Raw genomic sequence first — 24486 nt, forward strand, 5'->3', positions numbered from 1 at the left:
GTGGGTGGATTAGATTAAAACGTTATCGGGGATTCGGTGGCAGCAGCTGGAAAAGAACAGGGTTAATTGGAGAGGCATGGGAGAGGCCTTTTCCCTGCAGTAGGCGCAGTCAGTCAAGCTGATGATGATGATTAGCCGGTCGTTAGTAATAGCCATATCAGTTTTTAGAATTTCGAAAACGCGATTACTCTTGACGCTGTGGCTCGACAGAATTTGGCTTTTTCGAGGAGTTACGTGCACTAGAGAGTGTTGTGACTCTACCCCCCCTTTTGTGTGTTCCTGCCACAGTCGTCTTCACTGAAGCGATTCCCCGAGTCTCTTCTCAGTTTTTACTCTGATTGTTGATGTTTGTAACTTGGGGTTGTAAATATGTTTGTCACTGATCTTGTAAATATGTAAATATAGTTTTCCCTTGATTCTCCTACTCCCCGTCTCCGGCCCACGTTCCTTCCTCCATCGGAACAGCGGCGGTGTTCCTAGACCAGATGCCTGGTGAAACACGCTACTAGCCCGGCAAAATACTCGTATATCAACTGGTGGCAGTGGTGAGATCGTCCACGCTTGGTCCTCGCTTCAGCAGTGGTGAGCGCTTGACTTTCTTTGAGAATCTGCCAGGCTGATAAATCTGAAAATTTTATCAGAACCTGTAGATTATTTTTCTGCACGTGCTCGCTAAAGCATTTCACGTAGCAGCTTGTTTTTGAAAGTCCTCGTTCGGGAATTGCCATGGATTTGAGCAAACTAAAGAAGCCAGAGTTGATTTTGCTGTGTGAATAGTTGGATATTGAGGTCAGGAAAAGTCACAAAAAGCCGCAGCTGATTGAGGCTATTAAGGAATGTGGTGCTGAGGATGACGAAATTTCGGAGACACGGGATGTCATTCAGGAGGGAATCAGGAATGCTAAGGAGGAGGCCGACAGGGTTGAAAAAGAACGCCTTTACCTCAAGGAAGCCGCTAAGGAGGAGGCCGAGAGGGTTGAAAAAGAACGCCTTTATCTCAAGGAAGCCGATGAAAGGAAACCTGCTCTAAAGCGTTTGGAGTTGCAAATTGCAGACGCGGAGCGCGCCGAGAGTAATTCGACATTCAATCAGAAGGTTTCGGCGCGAAGAGAAATTAAAATCGATGATCTCCTGCAGCCTTCCAAACGCGTTCGACCCATGGCTAATTGTGAGAAAGATAGTCGGGCGCGCTTTCCTGCAAACGAGAGAGTCACGGGCTCCGCGATAAACTCGTCGTCGATTAACCCTCCCGCAGTCGAAAACGAAGATGCTAGCAGCACAAAGGAAGAGGCTAGAAAGGAAAAGGCTTTCGAAGCTAAAAAGCCGATCGCCTTTTTCCGGTGTCGAGAGCCCGGACACCTTGCGACCGGCTGCCGTAAGCCTAGGGTTGTCTTTGCGTTGCCAGACAATGGGGATGACAACTTGCAACTCTTGCAGCCCTATCTCCGGGAACTAACATTAAACGGAAAACTGTGCAATGTTCTCCGCGACTCAGCTGCCACCATCGATGTTGTCTACTGGGCAAACGTTAAACCTGAAGATTTCACAGGCGAGTATGCCTGCATAAGGCGAATAGTGGATCGAAACAGCGAACAGCGAAACAGCGAAACAGCGGGCACATTTCCTAAAAAAATGCAAATAGCCAAAGTAACGGTTCTGTATAAGAAAGGAGACCGCAATGATTTAGGAAATTATAGACCAGTATCGATACTCCCAATATTCTCGAAAGCTTTTGAAAAAGTTCTCTATACACGGTTGTCTGATTTTATTGATAAACATGACCTTTTGTCACCTAATCAATTTGGGTTTTGTAAAAATAAATCTGCCGAGTTAGCACTACTCGAACAAAAGGAATATATACTAACACAGTTTGAAAATAAGGCCTTTGTTATTGGTGTCTTCGTGGACTTCTCGAAGGCATTCGATTTAGTAAACCACAGTGTACTCCTGAAAAACTTGGAGCGTTGTGGTATTCGTGGACTGGCTCAAATGATCCTGAAATCATATCTTTCGCATAGAAAACAGGCTGTAAGCATAGACAATGTGACATCTGAACTAAAACTTGTTACTTCTGGCGTTCCCCAGGGTATAATTGGGACCATTACTTTTTAATATGTACCTAAATGATATCTCCAACATTAACTCAGCCGCTAAATTTATTATCTACTCTGACGACACTAGCATCTTTTTTACTGGAAATCATCTTGATCTCCTTGTTCGGGAATGCAATGACACCTTGAGTGAATTACAAAAGTGGTCCGAATCCAGATACATGCGTATAAATGAGAAGAAAACAAAAGCTGTCATATTTCGCCCTAAAAACAAAGTACTTCCTTCCCCCATCGAGATTAAACTAAACTCGCGACGTATAGACATAGTTGAACAATTTAAATGCCTTGGAGTAGTTTTTTCTTCCAGCATGTCTTGGGAACACCACACGGACCATATTGTCACGAAACTGGCTCAAATAACCGGAGTCATAAGTCGGCTCAGATACGTCATTCCAAGAACAGTAAAGTTACTCCTCTACAATTCACTTTTCTACTCCTATTTAAACTACTGCCATCTAGTGTGGGGCACAGCTACGGTTAGCTGTCTTCAGCGTATCTACATTTTTCAGAAAAAGTTTCTTCGTCATGTTTACAATGTCCCCTGGGACTCGCCAAGCAAAGATCTCTTTCTACAAAGTGGTGTGCTAAAAATACACAACTTGTATAAATATCGCTTGAGTGTCCGGTTTAAACTCGAAACACGTAGAAATGTAAACCACATACGTAAACTTGCTGAACTACATACCCGAGATGCAAGCTACACAACAAGGTATGCGGAGACATGGATAGTCCCGACCCCACGGTTAAACTCGGGTAGAGAACGCCTGCAGTTCACTCTTCCGTCCCTGCTAAACGCGTATATATATAATAATTTTGACCTTTTCAGTTCGTCAAACAGGTCTTTGCGTGCTTTTTATGCTAGCATGTAGGATTTTTGTTTTGTGTTTTTTTTTCTTCTTTCTCTTTTTTTTCTTTGCTGCCATTACCTGTGTCTACCCAATGTGAATATTGTGTCAATATTGTATAATGTTCTTTCGTTTTCTCTTGTACCTGCTCATTATTGTATACTTGTTATCACGCTTTGCAACTGCCTTTTGTATTAAAAGCCTTGCTGTCAAGCTGCTGCCAAGCGAAAGGGGGCTGCGGCTTAGTCAAGCTGTTTCCCAGCTTTTTCTGCGCCTCCGCTGTCTGTATCTTTACAAGGCAGAAATAAAGAATTTGAATTTGAATTTGAATCTTTGCCCATTGCCCGCGTCGCGATCGAGAGCCCGTTCGGGGGGCTTCTGACCGAAGCAGACGTCTCTCAAAGCCTGCCTAACAGTATCCCTACATTTTCTCAAATCGCTCGGATATGCTGCTCAAAAAAAGGGGGGCCTTAGTTTTGTAGATAACGCTGCGCAGGTCCTCACCTTTTCGAAGTCTCGACAATTCGCAGCGCCAGCAGAGCACGTAGTTGAAGAGGGCAAAAATGACCCTGTGAGCCTGACAAATTCTCACGGTGGTGAGTCAGAGCAGGCTCTATTAAAAACTGACGATGAGGCGAACGCCAACGACTTAACCCGTGACAGCTCCGCGATTGCTAGTGACGCGCCCGGCAAATCAACAGCGATGGTTTCCACAGAGCGGCAGGGCACAGAGGTGGCCATACGGGAATTGTTCATGAAGGGGAAAGTGCGGCTCATGTTGACTGCTACACTGAAAACCGAACAACCGTGTAACCGCCCCACTTTGGTACCTCAGCGCTCAAGAGTTCCCACGCGCCGCATGCAAGGAGCTCAAGCTAAGAGGACGCAACGCGCGAACCAAATCCGAGAGAGGGGGATACGCTGGCACTGCCTTCGCATTCGTTCGTTCTCTTCTTGCATTCTGCTTTCTGAGCGCCAGCCAAACTTAGGAAGCGCGAGACTTGGACTAGGAACAGTTCGGGGTCGCAAGCTGAAATTCCTAGCCTTGTGTAATGTCTCATCTGCTAGAGCAGCTGTCGGACCGCGGCCGCGCATGGGGCGGCTGAAGAATAGGAATTAATACATTCCTTCAGTCGCAACGCTGTTTGTGGGTGGATACGAGGCATAATCTCATCTTGAGTTCAATGCTTGTTTCTTTTTGTTCATTTAACTCTCCTGTACAAAAATGAGAGCGAAATTTTGGAGCTTGGCGTTGCGGGAACATTCAGATTACAACATTCAGAAAAGTGCCAGATAATGGCAACGCTGATGGCCTCAGCCGAAACTTTCCCGTGTAATGCCCTCCCCTGACTCCCCGAACGTTACTCCGTTAGGCAAATTTGTATTTTCTTTCTTTTTTTTGTTTAGCGTGAACTTTTTTTTTGTCTGTATGTGTGTTTAGCAGCTCCACCTTCACTTTATGCTCTCCCGGGAGGCGGCTTTCTGTGACAAACCGTGCTACGGCACCCCTCACAATCTTACGATTTTTTTTTTCTTTTTGGCTAAACATGCTCTCTGTATTCTGGTTTGGTCAAAATTGGAAACTTTCGGAGGAGGACGTAAATTTCACTCGGCAGCTCATTTACTCGAGAGAGGCTTTGTTAGAGGAAAAGAGCTTGGCAGGTCTTAAAGTCGGTTTGGCGCTTTCTGTCTGTTGGGCTTTGGACTTTGCTGGCTGAGACTGTTACAGCTGTCAACAAAACAAGAAGAACCATTGTTCCCAGCTGTGTCCAGAAGAAGAACGGACACAACTCCAGGTCTCTACGGGAAGCAGCGTTGGCTGCAACCACTGCGAGACCTCTTCGGGCGGCGGACAAGCTGTTGTGACTCTACCTCCCCCCCTTTGTGTGCTCCGCCACAATCGTCTTCACTTCAGCGATTCCCTGAGACTCTTCTCAGTTTTTACTCTGATTGTTGATGTTTGTAACTTAGGTTGTAAATAGGTTGTCACTTATTTTGTAAATATGTGAATATAGTTTTCCCTTGTTTCTCCTACTCCCCGTCTCCGGCCCACGTTCCTTCCTCCATCGGCACAGCGGCGGTGTTCCTGGACCAGATTCCTGGTGAAACACGCTACTAGCCCGGCAAAATATATCAAGGGGTTGCTTTGCCTGCATGCTTTCGAAAGCGCGCGTATTTTGGCACGATGCAGCCAGATTTTGTCGAGCCACAGCGGCGAGGGTAATCGCGTTTCCGAAATTCCAAAAATATATGGCTATTACTCACGACCGCCTACAAATCCCTAATTGCCACTAGGCGCCTAACTCTACTAGCTAAAAAATTAATGATTAAAAATTAGTTAACCAGCTTGCTACTTAAGACGATTCATCGTTTTTCTGGTTACCGCCAATACACCAAAAAGCCTATTTCTGAACATTTTTGAGTGTTCGCTGAAACACCCGGTATGCGCTCAAGAAAGTCACCTGCAACCAAATGAAAAGAAGATGAGCAAGGACGCTTCATCGTATAAAACAGAAATAGGCCTCTGGGGCATGATCAGTCTGCAGCTATGAGCAAAGCAGGCTGGTGACGTTTCCTGTCCCTCGTCCTGCAAACATCCAAAGAGCTCCTCCGAGCAAACTTAGCTGAAGGCGCAGTTTCTTTGCCACATGGGGCCTTCCACTTCCTCTAGGCACAAGTACATATATATTTAGCCGGGAGCCTCAGGGGACAGAGCGCGCGATCATCGGTCAATTATGTGCAACTCTTCTGCGTCGTGTAACTCGTTTCCTCCCGACACGCTCACGAACGCGCTGTTGTCACACACATGCACGCACAAAGGCGCCTGTGGTGGCATTTTAATTTCAGTTCATCGCACGAGGCATCCTGACACCTGTGTGCGCCATAAAATATGATGGAGGAGTGAAATAAACACAGTGCTGGGCCAACGCAGCTGTTGCAAAGAGTCCCCATTTAAAATGTTGCCCCAATTAATCTCGGCTATATTTCTCTCCAGATGACGGCCGCGATGGCCTGTATGGCTATGCCGTTCGGTTACTGAGCCAAGGACGCGCGACTGAATCCCGGCCGCAGTGGTCGCATTTGTTTGGGGCAAAACATGCCCGAGTGCTACGACATCAGTGCATATTAAAGGACCCCAGGCGGTGGAAATCAATCTGTCGCCCTCCACTACGACGTCTCTCATAGCCCATACGTGCAACAGCCTTGGGCCCAAGAGATACCTGCACAAGGCCCCAACCTTTGTTTCGAATGCCCTAAGCAGTGAATAACTCGGCTTTGCTTTTTTCCTTTCTTTTTCGAGCCTGTGTTCCTTGCTGAACGCAAACCGCGTGCGGCCCCGCTTCTGGCCTTGTGTCCTCATTTGCCTGCCGCTCTTTTCGCGGGAGAACGAGCAAGCTCAGGCCTTCAGTGGGCGTCTGTGAGCAAGGTGAGACGTGCGTCGCGGCCATCGTCGTTGCGTTTAGGGTCAAGGTGTGCAAAACCGAGCTCGGCAAACACCCTCCAAAGTTGGCGGATCAGATGCTCACGTCTTCACACCGACTGACCACCGCCGATGGCACTGTTTGGCGACGAAGGCCGCAGCGCAAAGAAGCTTTTCGGTTCTGTTTTCTCGGTAAAAGAGCAGCTCATCTCAGAGAGGAAGGCAGTGTCAATGAATCGAATGAAATCTTCTGGACGATGTTTGCTGCTGCGCGCAGTCGGCAATAAAATGTTGCTTGTTTTCGAAAGCAGCCTTAAGAAGTGGAATAACCTGCGCAATAAAAGCATATGGCGCAGTTGGCGCTTCACGATGACTGATCCCTGTGGTGAAATTCATTGCAAGCGGATGTACCCGATGCGATGACAGCTTCGTCTGCGCTTCTATCACGTAGCTACCATTACGCAGTACCACCGTTCCCTAGGAACGAAATCGGGGAGCGGATTCAGAGATGAAAAGCCGTACGCCCATTCTCCTCACGCAGCTGCGCGCGCCGATGCAGGGATACCATGCAGAGTGGCGTTCTCGAACTCGTTGCTAACCAGGCCGTGTCCTCAGCATTCAAAGAGAAAAAGCTTTTCGAGTTACAGATAGCCCACCTCAGCTTTCCCGCGCTGTAGTTACCTGCCAAAACTGCTTGCGCGAATCGAGTCTCAATAAGCGAAACAATGGCGAGTTACAAATCTAGCAGCAGCGCGCTGTAGGTTATACTTTCTGTCATTTGTGCTCTTGTATGTACTGGCCCCCAGACTATCACAAGCAAATTCAGATGTTCATCAGAACCAAGTATTCGCTGTTTTTGCGCTTAACCGAAGAGATCAAGCCAATAATTTTAGCTATTGCAAAATACTGTCGTAAACAATAAGGGATACCTGTCGATGTAGACTAAATACGTGAAGGTTCATTTAACCAAAAGTTTAACTTAACACCGTCTCGTTTGAAGCCGTGGTATTTGACACGAAAGCTGGCTGGGGCCTGGGTATAATTATGGGGACTGTATACGATTTTTTTTTCCCGTCCTAGTCTAATGAAGCTTAATTCTCTTCTCCTTTTTTTTTCTTCAGCCAGTTTCTACAGGTCTGACCCACGAACATGCTTTCGGCGTTTTATGTAAGCTTCAGCTCCCCTAGCTCGCTGTTATTTGGCCCTTCCGTGCTTTGCAACTACGGTTCCACCGCTGAAGCGAGCGTGCTGCTACCTGATTGTTTATTCGACCATATCTCAGGCTCGCTTCCGGCAGTCATCCGAGATGAGTTCGGCTTTACGGAACAGCGCTCCTAGAAGCGTTTCTTCTCTGTCTTGCTGTTTGCTTCCACAACAGCCAGTATTAGAAATCGAGCTGGCAAAGCATCATGCTGTAATGGCTACATGTTCACTCCCCTTCAGTGCAGCTCAGCCCAAGTATGCGGTCAGGAAATGACTGCGAGTGGCTGATGAAGCAACGCCTCGAATGAAGCCATGTCCTCAGCACGATATTCTCTACGTTTCTACTGAAATGCCTAGAATTATGCCCCTGAATGTTCATATGCTAAAAAAAATAACAGGTTGTAGCGGAGCGTGGGACGTGTGACCGCAGCCTGCAAGTGGCGCCTTTGCGAAAAGTAGCCGGGCAACGGGGTTTGCTTCTCAGCTGTATATCGGACGCCCTTATGGGCACCCATGAACACCGAAACGTTTCAAAAGGTTAGGACGAGGGTTCTCGTTACCTTGCACAGATTTAGAACACCAGGGTGTCACAAGTGGTTGACTACACGGCTGTGAAGCCGACCCCGTTGTCTGGTTACTTTTGGTAAAGACATCTTCGGTACACCTTCGGTGAATTTGGAAATGAGCAACGTCATATATCTGGTCCGCTGGTCGTTCCAACATTTTTCGATTCGTGAGAAAGATGAGCCGCTTACGCACGGTAATAATCTTGCGTATGCTGTCCACAAAACGCTGGCATGGATGTATCGGTCGCTGTTTGCAGGCGCATATACGTATGCCTAAAAGACAAGGCTGCCCATGTGACTCGTTTTCCAATCCCTTCAGCGGCTTTTCAAAGGAACTTTGGTTCCTTTACGTAGCAGTGCAGTTACATAATGTATTCATGATAAAAAAGAATAAACTGGAGGGGGGAGGGGGGGACACTTAATCTCCGATTTAATGGTATGACGGGATAGCGTTGGTAGGTTAATACCAATATATGCGGACTTGGTCATTCTCTACATTGAGCCTTCATCCCCTCCTGGCGCAGTGGGGCAGCGGTTAAGCGATGCTAACTTTTTCTAATCATACATCAAACACATTCTACTCATAATATACGCAAAAGGGTTCTGTATTTGCTGCACTAGAAATGCGAGTGACGCCATTTTATTAATATACAACGAGGAAAAGCCAAGTGAACAGAATTTCAAAAGTATTTTTGACGCTCGATGTTTCGAACCACAGTGCTGATTCAGAAAATTTAAACTCTGCTCGTCTTCGATATTGACGGAATTCAATTTCGCAATAAATATCTTGGGCACAAAACCAAAAAAAGGTTGATTGATTTTGCTTAGTAGCATAATTAACTGAGGTCTATCGCGTTCATAATGTCCGCCTTACTGTACAGTCCACATGCACAGACCGCTCCCACCTATCAGTTTAGTTGTTTTACGAATAAAATAATGCAAAAATGAAAAAGATCAACATCATTTAAAGCCGGCACAGTAAATGCTGAGCACAATCTTTGTCAAAGTTTCGTAGCCCATCCCGATCGTGGCCTGAGCGGGAGAAGCAGCGCTCGTCGCTACCCGGCTGCGCTGGGCCAGGGGCCGTGTTCCTCTCCCTCCCCTGGGGCCTGCCTCAAAAGCCCGAAAGCGAGAAGGACATTCCTCACCACCCGGCGCAGCCTAGGTAACGACAATTGCCGCTGAGAACAGCGCCGCCGCTCGGTAGTGCTCCGGCCACGGTGGCCTTCGAAAGTTTGCACGTCCGAGAACGGAAACGCTACACGCTGCATCAAAATGACCGTTCTTGGGCCCTGAGAAGGAATGGGCAGAGAGCGAGCAGAGCGTAGCTCCGCGAGTCCTCTGCTCGCGTCGCCAGCGCGCCGGGTGGGACATCGTGATGCCCGACGAGTACTACCTGCTCCGCAGCAGAATCCCCGCATGGCACAGCGTCCCTGGGCGGCGGCCCCGCAGCGCTTGCCGGGCACCTGGCAGGCGTGGCTGTGCAGGCTCTCGGCTCGGCACGGCAGCGCCAGCAGCGGGTCGTTGATGACGCATGCGCTGCTCGTGCAGCACACGTCCGCGCTGTAGCAGACCCCGCGGCCTCCAGGGCCACACCGGGGACACTGCGCATGTCGGTTGCCTCATTGCTTCACGCAGGACCCCTTAAAAAAACCACTTACGGTTATCCCGACCGCTTCTTTTCCCGCGTATTATGAACATCTCTTCCCGAACATTCCTACGTCCTAAGAGCATCAACAATAACTGAAACCGGATCTATTCCTTTACATCCCTCATGTCTGAGCAGAAGAAAGAAAAGGAGCAAAAAGACGTGATTAGAAAAGTGGTGGTGTGGTATGTGGGTGTTTAACGTCCCGAAGCGACACGAGGGACGCCGTGGTCGAGGGCTCCGGATTAGTTTAGACCACATGGGGTTCTTTCACAGCACAGCAGGGTCTTTTGCATTTCGCCCCCACCGAAACGCGGCCGAGATTCGATCCTGCAAACTTGGGGTCAGCAGCCGAGGGCCAAAGCCACTGAACCAGAGCTGCAGGTGAGGGGTGTGGAAGGATAGATGACGAGGACATTTCAAAATGGTGCCTTTTTGTATTCCTTGCAGGCGCTCTTGGTATAGCTTTCCGTTTCGAGATAACTTAGCACAAGCGAGCACAAGGAAGTGGTGTAATGATATAAACAGCTAACTTGCAGCTCAGCCCCTCGCTACAACACGTGGGATTTCGGTTCTTTTCGACTGACCTGATCTTTTCTTTTTCTTCAATGGCGATTTTCACGAAATGGACGCCACGCCGCGACGGCGCCGCGAACTAGTCTGAGAAGGATCGGCAGAGCGCGGAAGCATTTGTTTGCTCCTTTGCCAATGCTTCGTCGGGGCATTCCAGACGTTGTTGCCATAACTTTCCTATAAAAATATTGGCGATTTTCACGACCCGCTGCTGGTACTGGTGCGTAGCATGCACGTTCGGATGTCGTCCCCGGAGCGCCGTGGCCGAAATAAAGCTCGGAAGCACTGCTGCGCGCATTTTTGTATGTCCGCTTGATGGAAAAGCCATGAGGTGTCATTCCATTGCTTAACTACTGCCGGTAGCCCGAAGAGAAGGCAGCTCTGTGTGCAGAAACTGCGGAATGGCAAGCCACTCACAGCGTCGATGGTCGTGTGTTCGCGGCATTTCCTGGAATACGACTTCTTTCTTCCAGATAAGGACTTGGTGCGATTATAGCTTTCTTTAGCCTTAACTGAACGACTAGGATGATAATCGTGGCTGGTCTTTGTAACTGCTGCCGCGATGCAGCCGTATAACGCACGCAAAATTGTACCTCGTCGTAACCCAGGCTGCAATTACAGCGCCAGAGTTATATTTTTCCTGTCTGCGTTTTATACTTTGGCATTAGTGACTGTTCGTTCTAAACACTTCTTTTTCACGCTCCTCAAAATAAAATCCCAAATCAAGCAGACCGATGCGGCGAGAGACGAGCACATTTAAGAAAGTACCAGCCGGCGCGCAAGAATTTATGCGGAAGACCTGATCGGTAAATTCCACTACTTGGATTACTAGCAAGTGAAAGCAGGAACAGGAGTCTGCGTCTAGTCTACGAGGTCGCGCTCCGACTCGTTGGAATCGGGTTCACGCCGCCGTATACACAGACATGAGCAGGCTTGTATAGGAGCGCTCGAGAGGTTCTCTGCAAAGCAAACAAAACAAAATTTTACTGCAGGTACTAGTTTCACGGTCGAAGCTTGCGATGAAGAGAAGCTACATAGAAATAAAAGCAAAGAACTAGCACATTGCCCTTAACACAGCGCTTGCGCGCTATGATTTGTTCTACAGCACACCTCTCCAGCGCTCCAACAAATCAGCTCACATTACATACGAGGACGTTGCATGCTCGATTGAAGCGATGGCCACACATACTTGCTGCTGGGGTTCAGCTAGCTTAATTCAAATCCATGCACACGATGGTATAGAAAACGAAACCATCGCAAACCGTTTTAGGCTTCAGCGTTATGCAAGATTTCTCAAAGCCTTGCTTACTTGTAATAATGCAAGGTAAATCCGAGACGTGCTAGCAGTATTCTGACTTTCCTGCCGTATAGAAACTCACAGCTGGCGGTACTCTCATCGCTAAAAACGTCCTGGAGGCAGGCTACAATCGTGTGCGGTTCTGCCTGCACGGCGGACGTTTGCAGACCCAGCTCGACGATCTCCAGTTCGTCATCGCTTCTGTGATTTACGCCGGCTAATACGAAGAGTTCGGATAAAACTAGGCGCTCACCTTCAATGCAAAAGCGTCACACAATCTTGCAATCAAGGGAACTTGTTAATGCGCCCAGGCTGATCACAGGTGGAGTCCTCTTTACTGTTGTCATCTATATAGTTCGTGAAAATCGCCAAAAGTAACTGAACGTTGCCAACGCACTGCCCGAGGAACCAGCGCATTTCGGGCAAAACGTGCTTGGCGCATGATGGCCGTAGCTGCCTATGTACCCTTAAACCCAACACAACACAACACACGCATTTCGCGCAAAGACAGCGTAATCACCTCCAATCAATCCCATGAGCACTGCACTTCCGAGTATTCGAACCGCCCAGTGTTATTTTGTTTTATCTTGAGCGTTTGTGGCGTTCAAAGAGATGGTTAAGCATCTGCATTTATTTAAGAAGGCTGTTTAAACACTGAACAAACAGGTATAATGTTCTCGTCACGAAAGCGGAAAATGTGTGCACTCTAAGCCTCGTTTCGGTTACTATTTTCTCGGCTTTTCTTTGTTGTTTTAGTGCTGAGCGTCACTGAAGGAAGCGTGACGGCACGTCGCATATTCTAAATCTTTCTTTTCCATTTTTCCTGCTGGCATTTTCAGCATCTTAAGCTCCTTGTAGAAATTTTTGAAGGAATAGCAGCTAGCACAGGTTCTCTCTCACTTCAGCATTCGGACGGATTCATCGCCAGGGTCAACCTCTCCAAAAAAAAGTAAAGAAATAGCTGTTGCGAGACAGCCCCACACGGTCACCTTGATGAGCGCTCGTCCGGTGCTCTGTTGGACGCGAAATTCGGAGGTCGTGGGCTCGGATCACACCGACGGCATGTGGTTGTTTTTTCTTCTGCTTTCTAATAAACTATCTTTAAAATAATTACCGAATTAATCTCCAATTGATGAACATCACAAATAAAAAAAACATCCCCTACGCTCCTTGGTTTCGGTGACTAGGCTTCCGTCATTCCTGCCTATGTCCAGTAATGTCTGAATCTATGACACCTTCATCGAAACTTTTTACGAGATGAGTTGCAGTGTCATTTGTGGAAAACCTGCTTCCCCTCCGTCTCAAGGCGGTGGACCATCATCACCATCTTGCGTCAGAATAGCACTGGCTGGGCGTGGAGGAAAGCTTCATCATGGGGGAAGCGGCAGCAGCGACGGGAGCGCCACCTCGAAGGCTGTGCGGAACTCCGCGGAGCCGGTGAAAGCCTCTTCGGGATCCGGCCAGCGTCGCGAACGGTTATGGTCACATACTGTTGATACCTTCCACGGCATGCGCACGGGAAGATCCGGCGCCCTGCCGCTGGACTTCTGGTTCCTGGCAGCGAAGCGAGCGCAGCAAACGCGCGCTCCCTCCGCCTGCTACGGCAAATGCCCGGGGATGGCTTTGTCCCATGTCACCAAAGCAGATCAACGGCATCTCAAAAATAAGGAGGCTAACAAAAAAGGCTAACCTTTTCATATTAGTTAGCCAGAGAGCTGGTTAGGCCTTCTTAGCTGCATTCTGATGCACTACACGGCTGACTACACTATATGCCGAAAAAAGCGCCCTTCTTGCTCTAAACGCCCATTTTTAAAAATTCGTGACAGTCTAAGGTGAAACATTCTGTATATGTAAGCACATTTATTGCATGTCAGAAGATCCTGGTGAGTGGAGCAGTGGGTTTGGCACACAAATTTCACCGAAGTATTATCTACCGTGAGAAAGCGTCGCTTCACAGACACAGTTATAACTGAGTTCAGCGCTGCTCATCGGTATTAATCATTAGTGCCCAGAACGTCGCTGGCACAGTGTGAGAACGGTAAGCTCCAAGAGAGGTTCGGCTTGCCCGCAGAGCAGCGATGCGAGGCTAGGCTTTTTAATGGCTTACTTGCGGCCTGAGCCCCTGCAAGCAGGTTGTATGCCTGCAACGTGGTTTCACACAAATATCTTCAAAAAATTGGAGGAGACACTTAAGCCCCGCCTTAAGGGCATGACGCGAGGGCGTTAACGGGTTATTGGACATATATGCGAAATCGGTCATCCTCGACTTTGCATAAATGGATAGATCCCTGGGAGCCCTCACACCCTTCCTGGCGTAGTGGTGCAGCGGTTAAGCGATGCGCCACTGCCATGCGATGGTAGATGCTGCCCCCGGTGGGGCTTGTGAGACCCAGCTTGCTCTCACCGAGCAACCTCTCGCCACTAATCATTAACTTAACTGCCACCTGCCACGGTGGGCAGTTTTCTCACAATCTGATGGGCAGGTTGTGACGACGACGCAAGCTTACGTGACATAGGTGGCTCGCCTGCCACCTAGGTTGCTTCTCTGGGGACTTTTGCGTACATTTTCCGCTCCCGGCCAACGAAGCCGACGCCGGCTTTTCTGCGACATGGGCTCCCTAACGTTATCCCGATAAAAAAATCTGTGGCTTAGCTTGGTTAAGCCCGGTAATTGCGAAAGCAATATCCGTACGTATGCCATGGTACAGCTGGTAGTGTAGCTGGTGGTGGTGCTTGTGGTTAGACTTGTGGTGATGCATCGGTTATACAACCCAATCCAATTCAATCCAATGCAATGCAATCCAAACCAATCCAATGGAATCCATTCCAATCCAATCCAATTCAATCCACTCCAATGCAAACTACTCCAATCCAATGCAATGTAATCTAATCTAATGCAATCTAATCCAATGCAATTCAATCCACTCCACTCCAATCCAATCCACTTCAATCCACTCCAATCCAATCCACTCCTATCCAATCCAAATCAATGTAAACTAATCTAATCCAATCCAATCCAGTCCAATACAATCAAATCCAATGTAATCCAATCTAATTCCATCTAATCCAATGTAATGCAATCAAGGTCAAATGAAGGTCAATGGTGGTCACCGCCACGGCGCGATGGTGGCCACCGGCCGCGGCACGATGGTGGTCACCGGCCGCGGCACGCAACGGCGTGAAAGTGCAAGTAGTATTGCTTTCGCAATAAAATCCAGAATCTGCTGGCTTACAGCCCGTCCTAGTTTACTTGGGAAAAGAAACCTTTTCGAGTGGCTGAGGCGAGCAGCCATCCGCGGCCGTCTCGAGAGCAACGCACTCACCGCTCGCGCCGACTTCGGAATCAATGAGCGGCGGATAAGAGCTATTTTCAGGTTCCCCCGGCCTTGGAAGTCGCGTCCTCCTTGGCCTCCCTCAGCTGTTGCTGCGCGCGCGCAGGTCTACCCGCGTCCTGATTGCGTATGCAGCGGCCTCACTGAGCCGGCTGCAATCACCGCCTCGCCGGCGAGCAGCCTACGTGCCACGACGTCTGTATACGTGGCGCTCGCACCGTCCGAACGACGCGTAATCCAACACAAACTCTATAAGCACGCGGATGCGCTCCGGGAGCCGTTTCCTCGTTTCGCGCGGTACGCTGCTGGCGCACCTCCGCTTGTCAGTAAGCCGCACGATAACTGCCATTAAATGAAGCGTACAGAGTACTTGGCTGACGTACTGAGCAGCTGGGCACGTTCCAGTTTCTGACCATTGCGCCAGTAAAATTGGCGGTTTTGACCAGTATAAGGGATTTTTTTTATCCTTCTATAAAGGGGGTAGGAGTAGGGAAAGGGGATTCAAAGGTTTATTTTTTTCCTCTTTTGCTCTTCCAAAATGAACTCGCAGAGCGACGCTTCAGCTGGTATGAACGGAACGTAACTCCTCATACGCTCGTCTGCCTTGTACGCCTATTCAGAAAGCCCAGGGGGCGGCTTGGGACTCCATTCGCAAAACTGTCCGTATGTAGATCGGTCGGAGAGCTCTTGATAATCGCCGCCTTGGCTGTCAGCACAGACAAGCGCACGAGCACTGCACAGCCACGTACTGGCCTCAAATAAGAAGAGCGTTGTGCGTCATAGATCGAGAGCGGGGTCGGTCGGCGGGCGGCGCTTCAGCGACGGAGAACGGCGTCATCGGGATGGCTCTATTCCGAGTCGAAACGAAATAGCGCCGTTCTTGAAGGCTCGGTATTTGTGACCGGGTGAATAAACTCTTACGGGGTGAAATATAAACAAGTGAGTACACTGCTTTTCACCGAAGTGCTGGTAAGCCCCGAATATCAAGTTTAACCAGAGTTTTCTTTCTCGTTTTATGCCGATCGCGTTATGTCTCTGCGGGCTACAGAGATCTCAGAAGCGCTGCACGCGGCAGTACCATTATGTTAATTTATGGCGCATGTTGCAACAGTTGCCAGGGCGTCGCCTTAAGATTGGCTGTATTGCTGTAAGAACCTTCGAGCTTTAATTATCCGATCTGACGACAGGCCACGGTACCACCCATTTCGCAATATCATTGCAATCATGGTGTCACTTAGCTTCAGCTGTGTGTCTGTGTCTGCAGAAATCGCATTCTCACTTATCCTATTCCCACTGTTTTGATTTTTTTTTTTGCAGACTGCTAGCGGAGATAGGGACTGATCGAGGTGAACTGGTTAGTTTTTCGTGAATAATCCTAAAGCATCAGACGGCGCCGCTAGTCAATTTCTTGCATAGAAAATTGTACGAGTACTTGTGTTACATAGTATACTCGATTACATGTTAGGGTATTATCATTTATTGTTATTTGTTCTTTAGCACGACTGCTGCTTGAGGAAAGTACAGGGGAACTGCAGAAACGCGATTTCGGTTTGGTAGGCTTCAGTAGTGGCTTAACTGAGCAGAACAGAACTAAGCACGAACTTTTTGAGTGGTTATGCTGGTGTATCCTTGGTATAGCTAGGCCATTACACCGTTGGTATGGTTAGGCCGTATTCTCAACGCCGCTATACCTTAAAAATGGCTCACATTTGCTCCACGTTGAAACCACTCGGAGTTAAATGGTCTACGCCACTCATGTTATCATGGCTTACTTATATGGGTGGGCATAATTCAGGTTGTCCGGACTGAAACATCAGAATTTGGTCTGTCTTAAACTCCGACTACATTTATTGGAACAAAATGAACCCTGCACCAAAAAATACACCAGGTCACTGTCAGTCAAGTGGCAGAATTTGTGCTTTTTGATGTCTTTAATCAAACATATGTAGGCGGCCCATGTCGTAAAAATATTATGTACGTTGAGCTTTGGGATATAGTTCTATTTGTCGCGTACGTCTACGAACAAACGGCATTAGCCATACATAGTTCTTTTGATTACCCACCGGACACAGGGGAGGGTGAACCTCGAAGCTTGTTCTGTTTGTATTTTTCTTTTCCGCCACCGAGCACTCCCGGAACTCCGAGCCGCCGAAGACCCCGCATCTCTCTCAAAAACCCGCTTGCTGTTCTTGAAGTACCACCGCCTTTGAGAACCGCTCCGTGTCGTGGTGAATGGACTGTCGCTGCGCCCCCGGTCACCATATGCTTGTTTCAACTTCCCTTCAACTTGAACCTTTCGCTTCATGTTACTGTTGGTCTGCCATCATAAACTGTGATTGCTTGTATGCGCGTGATCTGCAACATGTATTTCAGCGGCAGAGTGTAAATACGTGTCATAATGCTCAGTTAGCAGTTATCACTTCGTACTCCTTGATTAATGTAACGCTGCGTTTGGTTTTCCTATGTGTGTGTTCTTCTGAAAATATATTTGTTGTTGTTGCCTGAATTCGTGGCTCTGTCTCATTCACAACGCTGAACGTAAACCGGCTAACGCTGGGCGTCAAACTCCACCCCCTTTGCATCGGTTCGTAAAGGTGCCTCGCATTTTTCCCGAGCCGTGAAGGTCACAAAGTTCCTGGGAGAAAATTGTTACAACTTACTTGCATTCCTAGAGTTATATGAATTACACATATAATATTCCCACCAGATGCTCAATATCTCGCCATGTTCTCTGAAACGTGTGGCTGGTTCCATAGACTGGCAGATTCCAGCAATAGCGGTGGCTTCGTTCGAATCGAACTGTATTACCATCGTTGTATTATTTCGGCTTTCGGTCCCTCACATCTGTAAAATTTCTGAGTGCAAGGGTACTGTCTATATTCCGAGGGCTTTTATTTTTTTTTCTAGCAGAGCTACGGCAATGGCGCAGTGCGTTAGTGCTGGCCAATCACGCAGACCATAATACATTTGTCACGGCCAGCAAGGAAGCCGCTTGCACATTACGGACCGCTCATATAAAAGTGCAGTCATAAGATTAACCTGCCGCATTCAGAAGTATTCTCTCAAATACGAACTCTGCTAGTTTGGCCGGTAAACGTGGTCTGGCCAGTCGTGATACGACAGACCAAACACCATAGCCAATGATGCACGCACTGGACATTCACCAAATGATCTAACGCTACGAATCTCGATCAGGGGCCTTATTTTGCAACTTTTCGGGTCGTTCTCTCTTCATTTGGCCGTGACGTGAATCATGACGACAGCGACAGGGAGCGGGGAAGCAAAGGACCAAACACAGGCTCTTCCGTTCTGGTATAGCGGCGCCGCTAACCACGCTACCATCGCCGCTCCGCGAATTCGTCGCAAAACCACCGCACAATTTCCCTCCCGAGACGGAAGTTTCGTCGAAAAAGATCGCCAGGGGTGTCAAGGTGGTCAAAGGCGTCGTCGTGCAGGTCATTCTTCGGCGTCCGCGCCGGCTCGGTAGTGCGGTGTGAGCATGGGGAACGTGTATGCGATGAAATGGCATCATTGGCATGTTTCTGCCACGAGCAGCGTGACGTCGTCTCCCACGGACTACGTCACCGGACAAACCTAGGTAGCACGTATTCTTGGTTGGCCGACCCATAGGAAATTTGTTCGTCCCGGAAAAAGCGAGACAGCGTATTCAAATCAGTGATCCAGAGCAGCTCTCTGAATCCGCGAAGGAGCAAAATGAAATATCTAGGGAGTCTAGGGACCATACCGTCGCGGTCCAATCAGAACTTAGAATCTGAATCCAAATCGCCCATTGAAACACGCTCTTCAGTTTCCCGGAGCAAGAAAACTTGCTCCGGATCGCCGTTTGGAACGCGTCAAATACGCGCCACAATCGCGAACCGGTCATTCGAGGAGGGTTTTTAGAATTCGGCCCCTCGCCCACAGAGCATTGGCCTGATTTACTTGAATTTTTTTAATAGTGGTTGTTCAGAAGACTCATTTAGGGCGCGGATTTAAGTGGGTTTCACATATAAGAGGAGGCCACAGAACAACGCGCAGAGAGGATGTAACAAGTGGCAGAAAAATAAAGTCAAAAGCGCGACGCGGGCCATAAAGAACAAACTTGCGACGTCTGATACTCGATAAATGCACAACACAAAACATGCACAGCGTGGAATATTGAGCACATTACATGGTCATAAGTCATTCTAAAACCAAGCGCTAAAGACAAAAAAAAAATGTTTTAATTAGATTCAGGGGTGAGTTAAGTTCAAGTCATGAGGAAGAAACCCGAGGAAGAAGGCTTTCGGTTTTTCATTCTGGTTTCATTTATTTACTCCAAAATTACACGGGAAAAAGCGCGAGAAATTATCTGGAACAACCATCCACGACAGGCCTATAATTGGAGCTACAGCTTAGGCATATGTTTCTCGACATACAGTTCTTGCTCTCTAAGCTTTCTTCCTGTATCTATTTTGTATTTTTTGATCATCCTCTAATGATGATCGTCATGATGAAATGTGCGTGCTTGTACTCCAATTTCACTGTGCGCCGATGCTCGTGCAGCACTTTTTACTCCTGACTTTCGTTATGTTATGAGCCTTCGTCTTTCACTTAATATTTGGCCTTGTCTTTTTAACGCCCTTCCCCGACTATTTTCCTTCGTGAGCACTAACCGAGACGCATCGCTGATTGTGCTGAAATCATTTACTTGTAGCTGAGGGCAATCACATGTCTAACTAAGAATGTTTCGGTTCTTTCTTGGGTCGACGACGGTCTTTTCAGGTTTTAGCATCTGTAGTGCCTTCAAACATGAACATTTCCAAAACTTTAGGTAATTCCAAAATGTTCACCTATAAGAAATTCGTGAATGAGCTTGGGCAAACATGCAGCCCATAGCGTTGCTTTGATTTCTTTGTAATTTTAACATTTCTTTCTCTATTAGAACCTGGATCAGTACAAAGAATCCTAAGGCTAAATAAATAAAAAAAAATGATCCTTATCGAAGACATTCACCGACTAAAAATCTAGCTGAATCTGTACGCGAAAGAGAGCCCGCATTTTCAAGCACAAGTTTACCGCACAGAAGCGCCTTGCACGACGAACTGAAAGGTTCCGGAGAGTCTAAGATCGAGTCTAAGAAATGAACGACTCCGAATAATTGCCACTCGCTTGCACATTGTGGTAGTGCACTTACTTCTAAAACCTGTTGTCTGCAAGCACCCTATCCTCCCCTACAAACAATCCGCCAATACACACTGACCCGGGTGTTGTTTGTGTGTGTGTTAGCAGCTGAAGGTTTAACGATTGTCATCCTGGATTTATTCATAATGACACTAGTATATTTTGCGCACGCAAGTGTGGCAACAGGATCAAAATACCGTAACGCGTACGTAACGCACACATCCTGTTACAAACGGAACCACTGAAGACGGGTCGTGCAAGTGGGTTAATCTGCGCTGCGTACACGCACCGAAGACAGCCCTAAGCTGAAAGGAGTAACTTCGCGCATGCGCAGATCGCCGCAGCCGCGGGAATTCCCCCACCTACGAAGAAGTACCGCCGCGCACTCACCATTCTGACTGCCGACGGTTCGGAGGATCGTTTGCCTCCCGGAGGGCAGTTTGTGATGAAGCACGCGCTGGTGACGCCCACCGCGCTCAGCAGGAAAATGCCCAGGGGTGCCATCTGCACAAGACACAGAGGCAGATTTGGGAAGTCTGGGAAATCACTAAGCGGTGAAGCATACCAACTAGTTACAAGACGGCTCGGAATGAATTCCACGTACACCAGAAAACAAAAAAGAAAAGGAAAAGCAGCGAGTTGTCCCACCGTGCAGCCGAAGCAAAAGCTCTCGTGTGCCACTTCGGTGTCCAGTTAAGCAAACAAGGAAAGGGGGAATGAGGGGCTCGTTATAAATATGAGAGAAGCCAACAGCCACAGAAACCAAGGGGCACAGGGGATTTTTAATTAATTTATTTATTTTGTGGTGTGAATCAATTTATAATATTACTGAATATGTTATCGCTTAAAGCTAATTGATTGGAAAAGCAGAAGAAAAAACAACCACATGCCGCCGGTGGGATCCGAACCCACGACCTCCGAATTACGCGTCCGGTTGGTCACTCACCAGCGACTCGAGCTCTGCGCTGTATAGGCGCCCGCGTAGAGAGCAAGCTTACGAATTCGGCGAGCGGGCAGCCGGGCTCGATGGGAAAGCTAGGTAACGAGGTTCCGGGGCACAGCGCTCCGTTTTGCCAGAAATGATGACTAAAAGCAAAACAAATGCGCACATTTCCGAGCTTCAATGTTGGACGCCACAGAAGTCAAAATTAGCACTGTACTTGGAGAAGCCTCGTACATTTGATGCCACTTTACTACACACACACAAAAGAGGGAACCAATGAGCAGCTAATGTACGAAAGAAAGGTCCTGACGATCTCGAGAAGCGCTGTGTGCGTGCCATTTAGTAATTATTTTCATAATGGCGGCGATGAACCGGATCAGAGCCGGTGACTCGCGAACGGTGAATGTATTTAGAAAAGATGAAAGCGCGGGAACTTGATGTTCACATAGAGCGCACTACACGCAGTCTAGTGCACCGAACAGCACTCCTGGGCTTTCGCTGCACCCTTAGAAAGACGCCGTATTTCGCATTCCTAGCCACCCGTGACGAGGGATGCGATGATCGAAATGGCGGTTTTAGCAAAAGTCCTCATCAGAGGAATCTGGTGGTATCGGCCGCTCAGCCTGCGTGCGCAACTGGCCGAATCCGAAAACAAAGGCAGCTTGTTTGCGCCAAGCTGAAGCATCACAAGAGTATTGCCCCGTCTGGAAGCAACTCTTCCATGGTCCCTACGCACGGGCGAGTGCGTCGCAGCATCTGTCTTGTTCGCACGCGAGAGACATTATCGCCACGTGTTCATCCTTGAAAACTGCAGCCCCACAAAAGCAACAACACCACACGTGTGCTCGTGGGACACCCGTGACTGCGCTGCGTCGCGGAAGGGTCACATCTCTTGGCAATACCCCCTCCGCGCCCATCTCAGCCGGTTCGCATTATTCTGCCCTCTTTCTTTCGGATTAGCTCGATTTAGAAGGCGGCAGAGGCGCCCGGATTTCAATGGCCCAATGCTATCAACACCAGCGACACGTATGTCGACTGAGGCGCTAAGCAGTGGCCACCTCCATTTTACACTTTACTGTCAATGTACCTGCCGACATTGCCAACAAATTCTAAATCGAAAGGAACCGAAAATATGTTCTAATTACGCGTGATAAGTTAACAGGGGCTGTTCTAACGCACTTGACGTTCACGCGATCAAAGCGTCAGTTCGAATTAAGCGAGATCGAGTTAACCAGAGCAATCATAAGGTGCGTGGCATAAGGTATACCGTCTGGATAATAATCTTTACCGAACGCTGCGGTGCATGCGTGGCTCTTACTTCATCGTTCTTTCATCTCTTCGTATTACATCTGCGCGCTTCCCTTTCCCTCACTGCAGAGTAGACGAACCGGAACATTCTCCTGGTTAATCTCCTCAGCAGGCAAGCGCGCTGCAAATAAGCGCAAATTTGAGGCAAAAGCTCTGGTTCGAGTGCGCACAATGTAGACGAGGTACATGCAGGGGCCGAGCATAAGGAGCAAGTGCATGTTTGGCAAGATGCTACGAGGCTGCCAGAGGTCGTGCAGTGCGGCTGGCATTGCACCCCGAGTGCCCCACGTCTCTTGAGGGTGAGAACCTGTCGCTTCAGAGCGAGAGGTGCGCCGCAGCAGCTCCACTACACGGTACAAAAGGAAACACGGTCACCCAAGAACGTTTGACCAGCATTGACACGCTGGCTTCGGAATAACGAGTTCGAATCCTCGGGGTGTAAGGATCGTGCGTCTTCTACTTTTTTTTTAAGTTTCATAATAAGAGTTTGTACCGTAATTTTTTACATTCGTCGGCTACGGGCGTCCGCAGTGACCTGGTTGCGTGACTTGCAAGCGGCACACCGAAGGATTAATGAGCGTTACAGCAACGCGAAATGCGCGCTCCACCGAGCATCGCATGGGATAATAGGCCCATTGCATTTGCTATTTTGTTTTTTCCTGAGCGCACCTCATGGCGGCCACAAGGCGTCGCCTCTTACCTCGGATAGAAGCGTCGGCACGTGTGTCCCCTCGCGAGCGGAGGACGTTCCTGGTCGAGAGGCTCGACGGGACACGGGTGCCGGCGCTTTTATACGAAAGCCTCGACCGCGAAATCCCATCGGAAGCATCCATCAGCAGAGGACGACTGAATCGGACCCGGTGCGAGTGACAAGCGCACAAGGAAACCGCTCCCTTTCTCCTCACTTCGAAAGCAGTCTAAGCGCGGGGAGCGCTACAGTGGCGACATCATTTTTTTGCAGGGTTCACCACACACACGCGCGCCGACAACCGAGTTTACGCATTTCCCACTCGGCACACCACTGCCGCCGTGAAAAATTGAATGCGCCCTCCCACTCGTCACCGCGCGTTGGCCATGCTTGTCGGGTGATTGATTTCTTCGCGACAGCATTTCGCGCCGTTTATCCCCTGCCGAGCGCGCGGCGCAGCACCTCGGATTAGGACGGAGAGCGTCCCCGCGCCGCTGGGCGCGACGGCACCGCTTCCTTTCCCTTTTGCTTCCCTCTTTTACTTTGCCGATGGCTCTTCATTGCGCTTCAGCACGGTTCGGAAAAGAGCGCGCCGACTGCGTTCTTCGACCTCCGTCCCTTCAGTCGGTTTTGGCCGAAACAGCAGATGAACTGATAGAAAAACCGGCATTTACACGCCCTCCCCCCTCTCTTTTTTTCTTTGTAAATCAAAAATGAGGGGAAGAAAAATAAAGGACCCGCCCGCGCTCCGGCGCCCACCAACGACGCCATTTCGTCACCCCTTTTCATTTGCTTCCCATAAAACTTGGGTTCCGCGGATTCCGCGCCTGAGCTCTTGGTAGACGGAGTTCTCAAATATTCACGAATGCCGACCCGAAAGGCAAGCCCTTCGACGTGCGCCATTCAACGCTTCCAGTTCGCGACGCCCGCGAGCCTCGGAGTAATCGAGACGATAGCAGAGCGGGACTGGGAACGCGGTTTGCAGGCCTATTTTAGAGTTATGCTGAGGAGAAAATGACCTCGAGAAACTGCGTTGCGAATGGAGCCGGTGCATGTCGAGAGAAGAACACCGCTTGTCTATCAGAACGACTGAACCCAATCCAAGACCCTAATTGCACTTCAAGAAATTAACAGCACCAGGGCCTGACCTAAGGCATGATGAATTGCTGATTCATCTGTCTTTTAAAATAATTCAGAAAACAATGAACATTATAGGACAATGCTGAAACATGGAGGAATGTGCTTAAATCCGTAAAGCCGCCAACCTGTCCGAGGCCTATAGCCCTTACCACTCGGCAAGTGAAATCATTTGAAAGTGTTTTGAATATCAAAGCAGCCTTTATCCTTGAATCCCGTCAAATCTTCGACGTTCATATGTGTGGTTTTAA

The 24486-nt window shown here is 48.7% G+C and overlaps 1 protein-coding gene across 1 annotated transcript in view; it reads right to left on the reverse strand.

The window, feature by feature from the left end:
* Positions 1-23381, reverse strand: part of LOC149349828 (oxytocin-neurophysin 1-like) — a 31353-nt gene extending 7972 nt beyond the window's left edge. Inside the window, exons 1-3 of the mRNA XM_089576829.1 lie at positions 23111-23381; positions 20550-20663; positions 9543-9750 (exon numbers count right to left, since the gene is read on the reverse strand). Coding sequence (XP_089432955.1) covers positions 9543-9750; positions 20550-20663; positions 23111-23239 — 451 coding nt within the window. The 5' untranslated portion in view covers positions 23240-23381. The remainder of the gene's footprint in view (positions 1-9542; positions 9751-20549; positions 20664-23110) is intronic.
* Positions 23382-24486: the final 1105 nt, after the last annotated feature.

Source organism: Amblyomma mixtum, chromosome 3, assembly GCF_055824585.1.
Source record: "Amblyomma mixtum isolate Tamu chromosome 3, ASM5582458v1, whole genome shotgun sequence".
In the NCBI taxonomy this organism is placed as follows: domain Eukaryota; kingdom Metazoa; phylum Arthropoda; class Arachnida; order Ixodida; family Ixodidae; genus Amblyomma; species Amblyomma mixtum.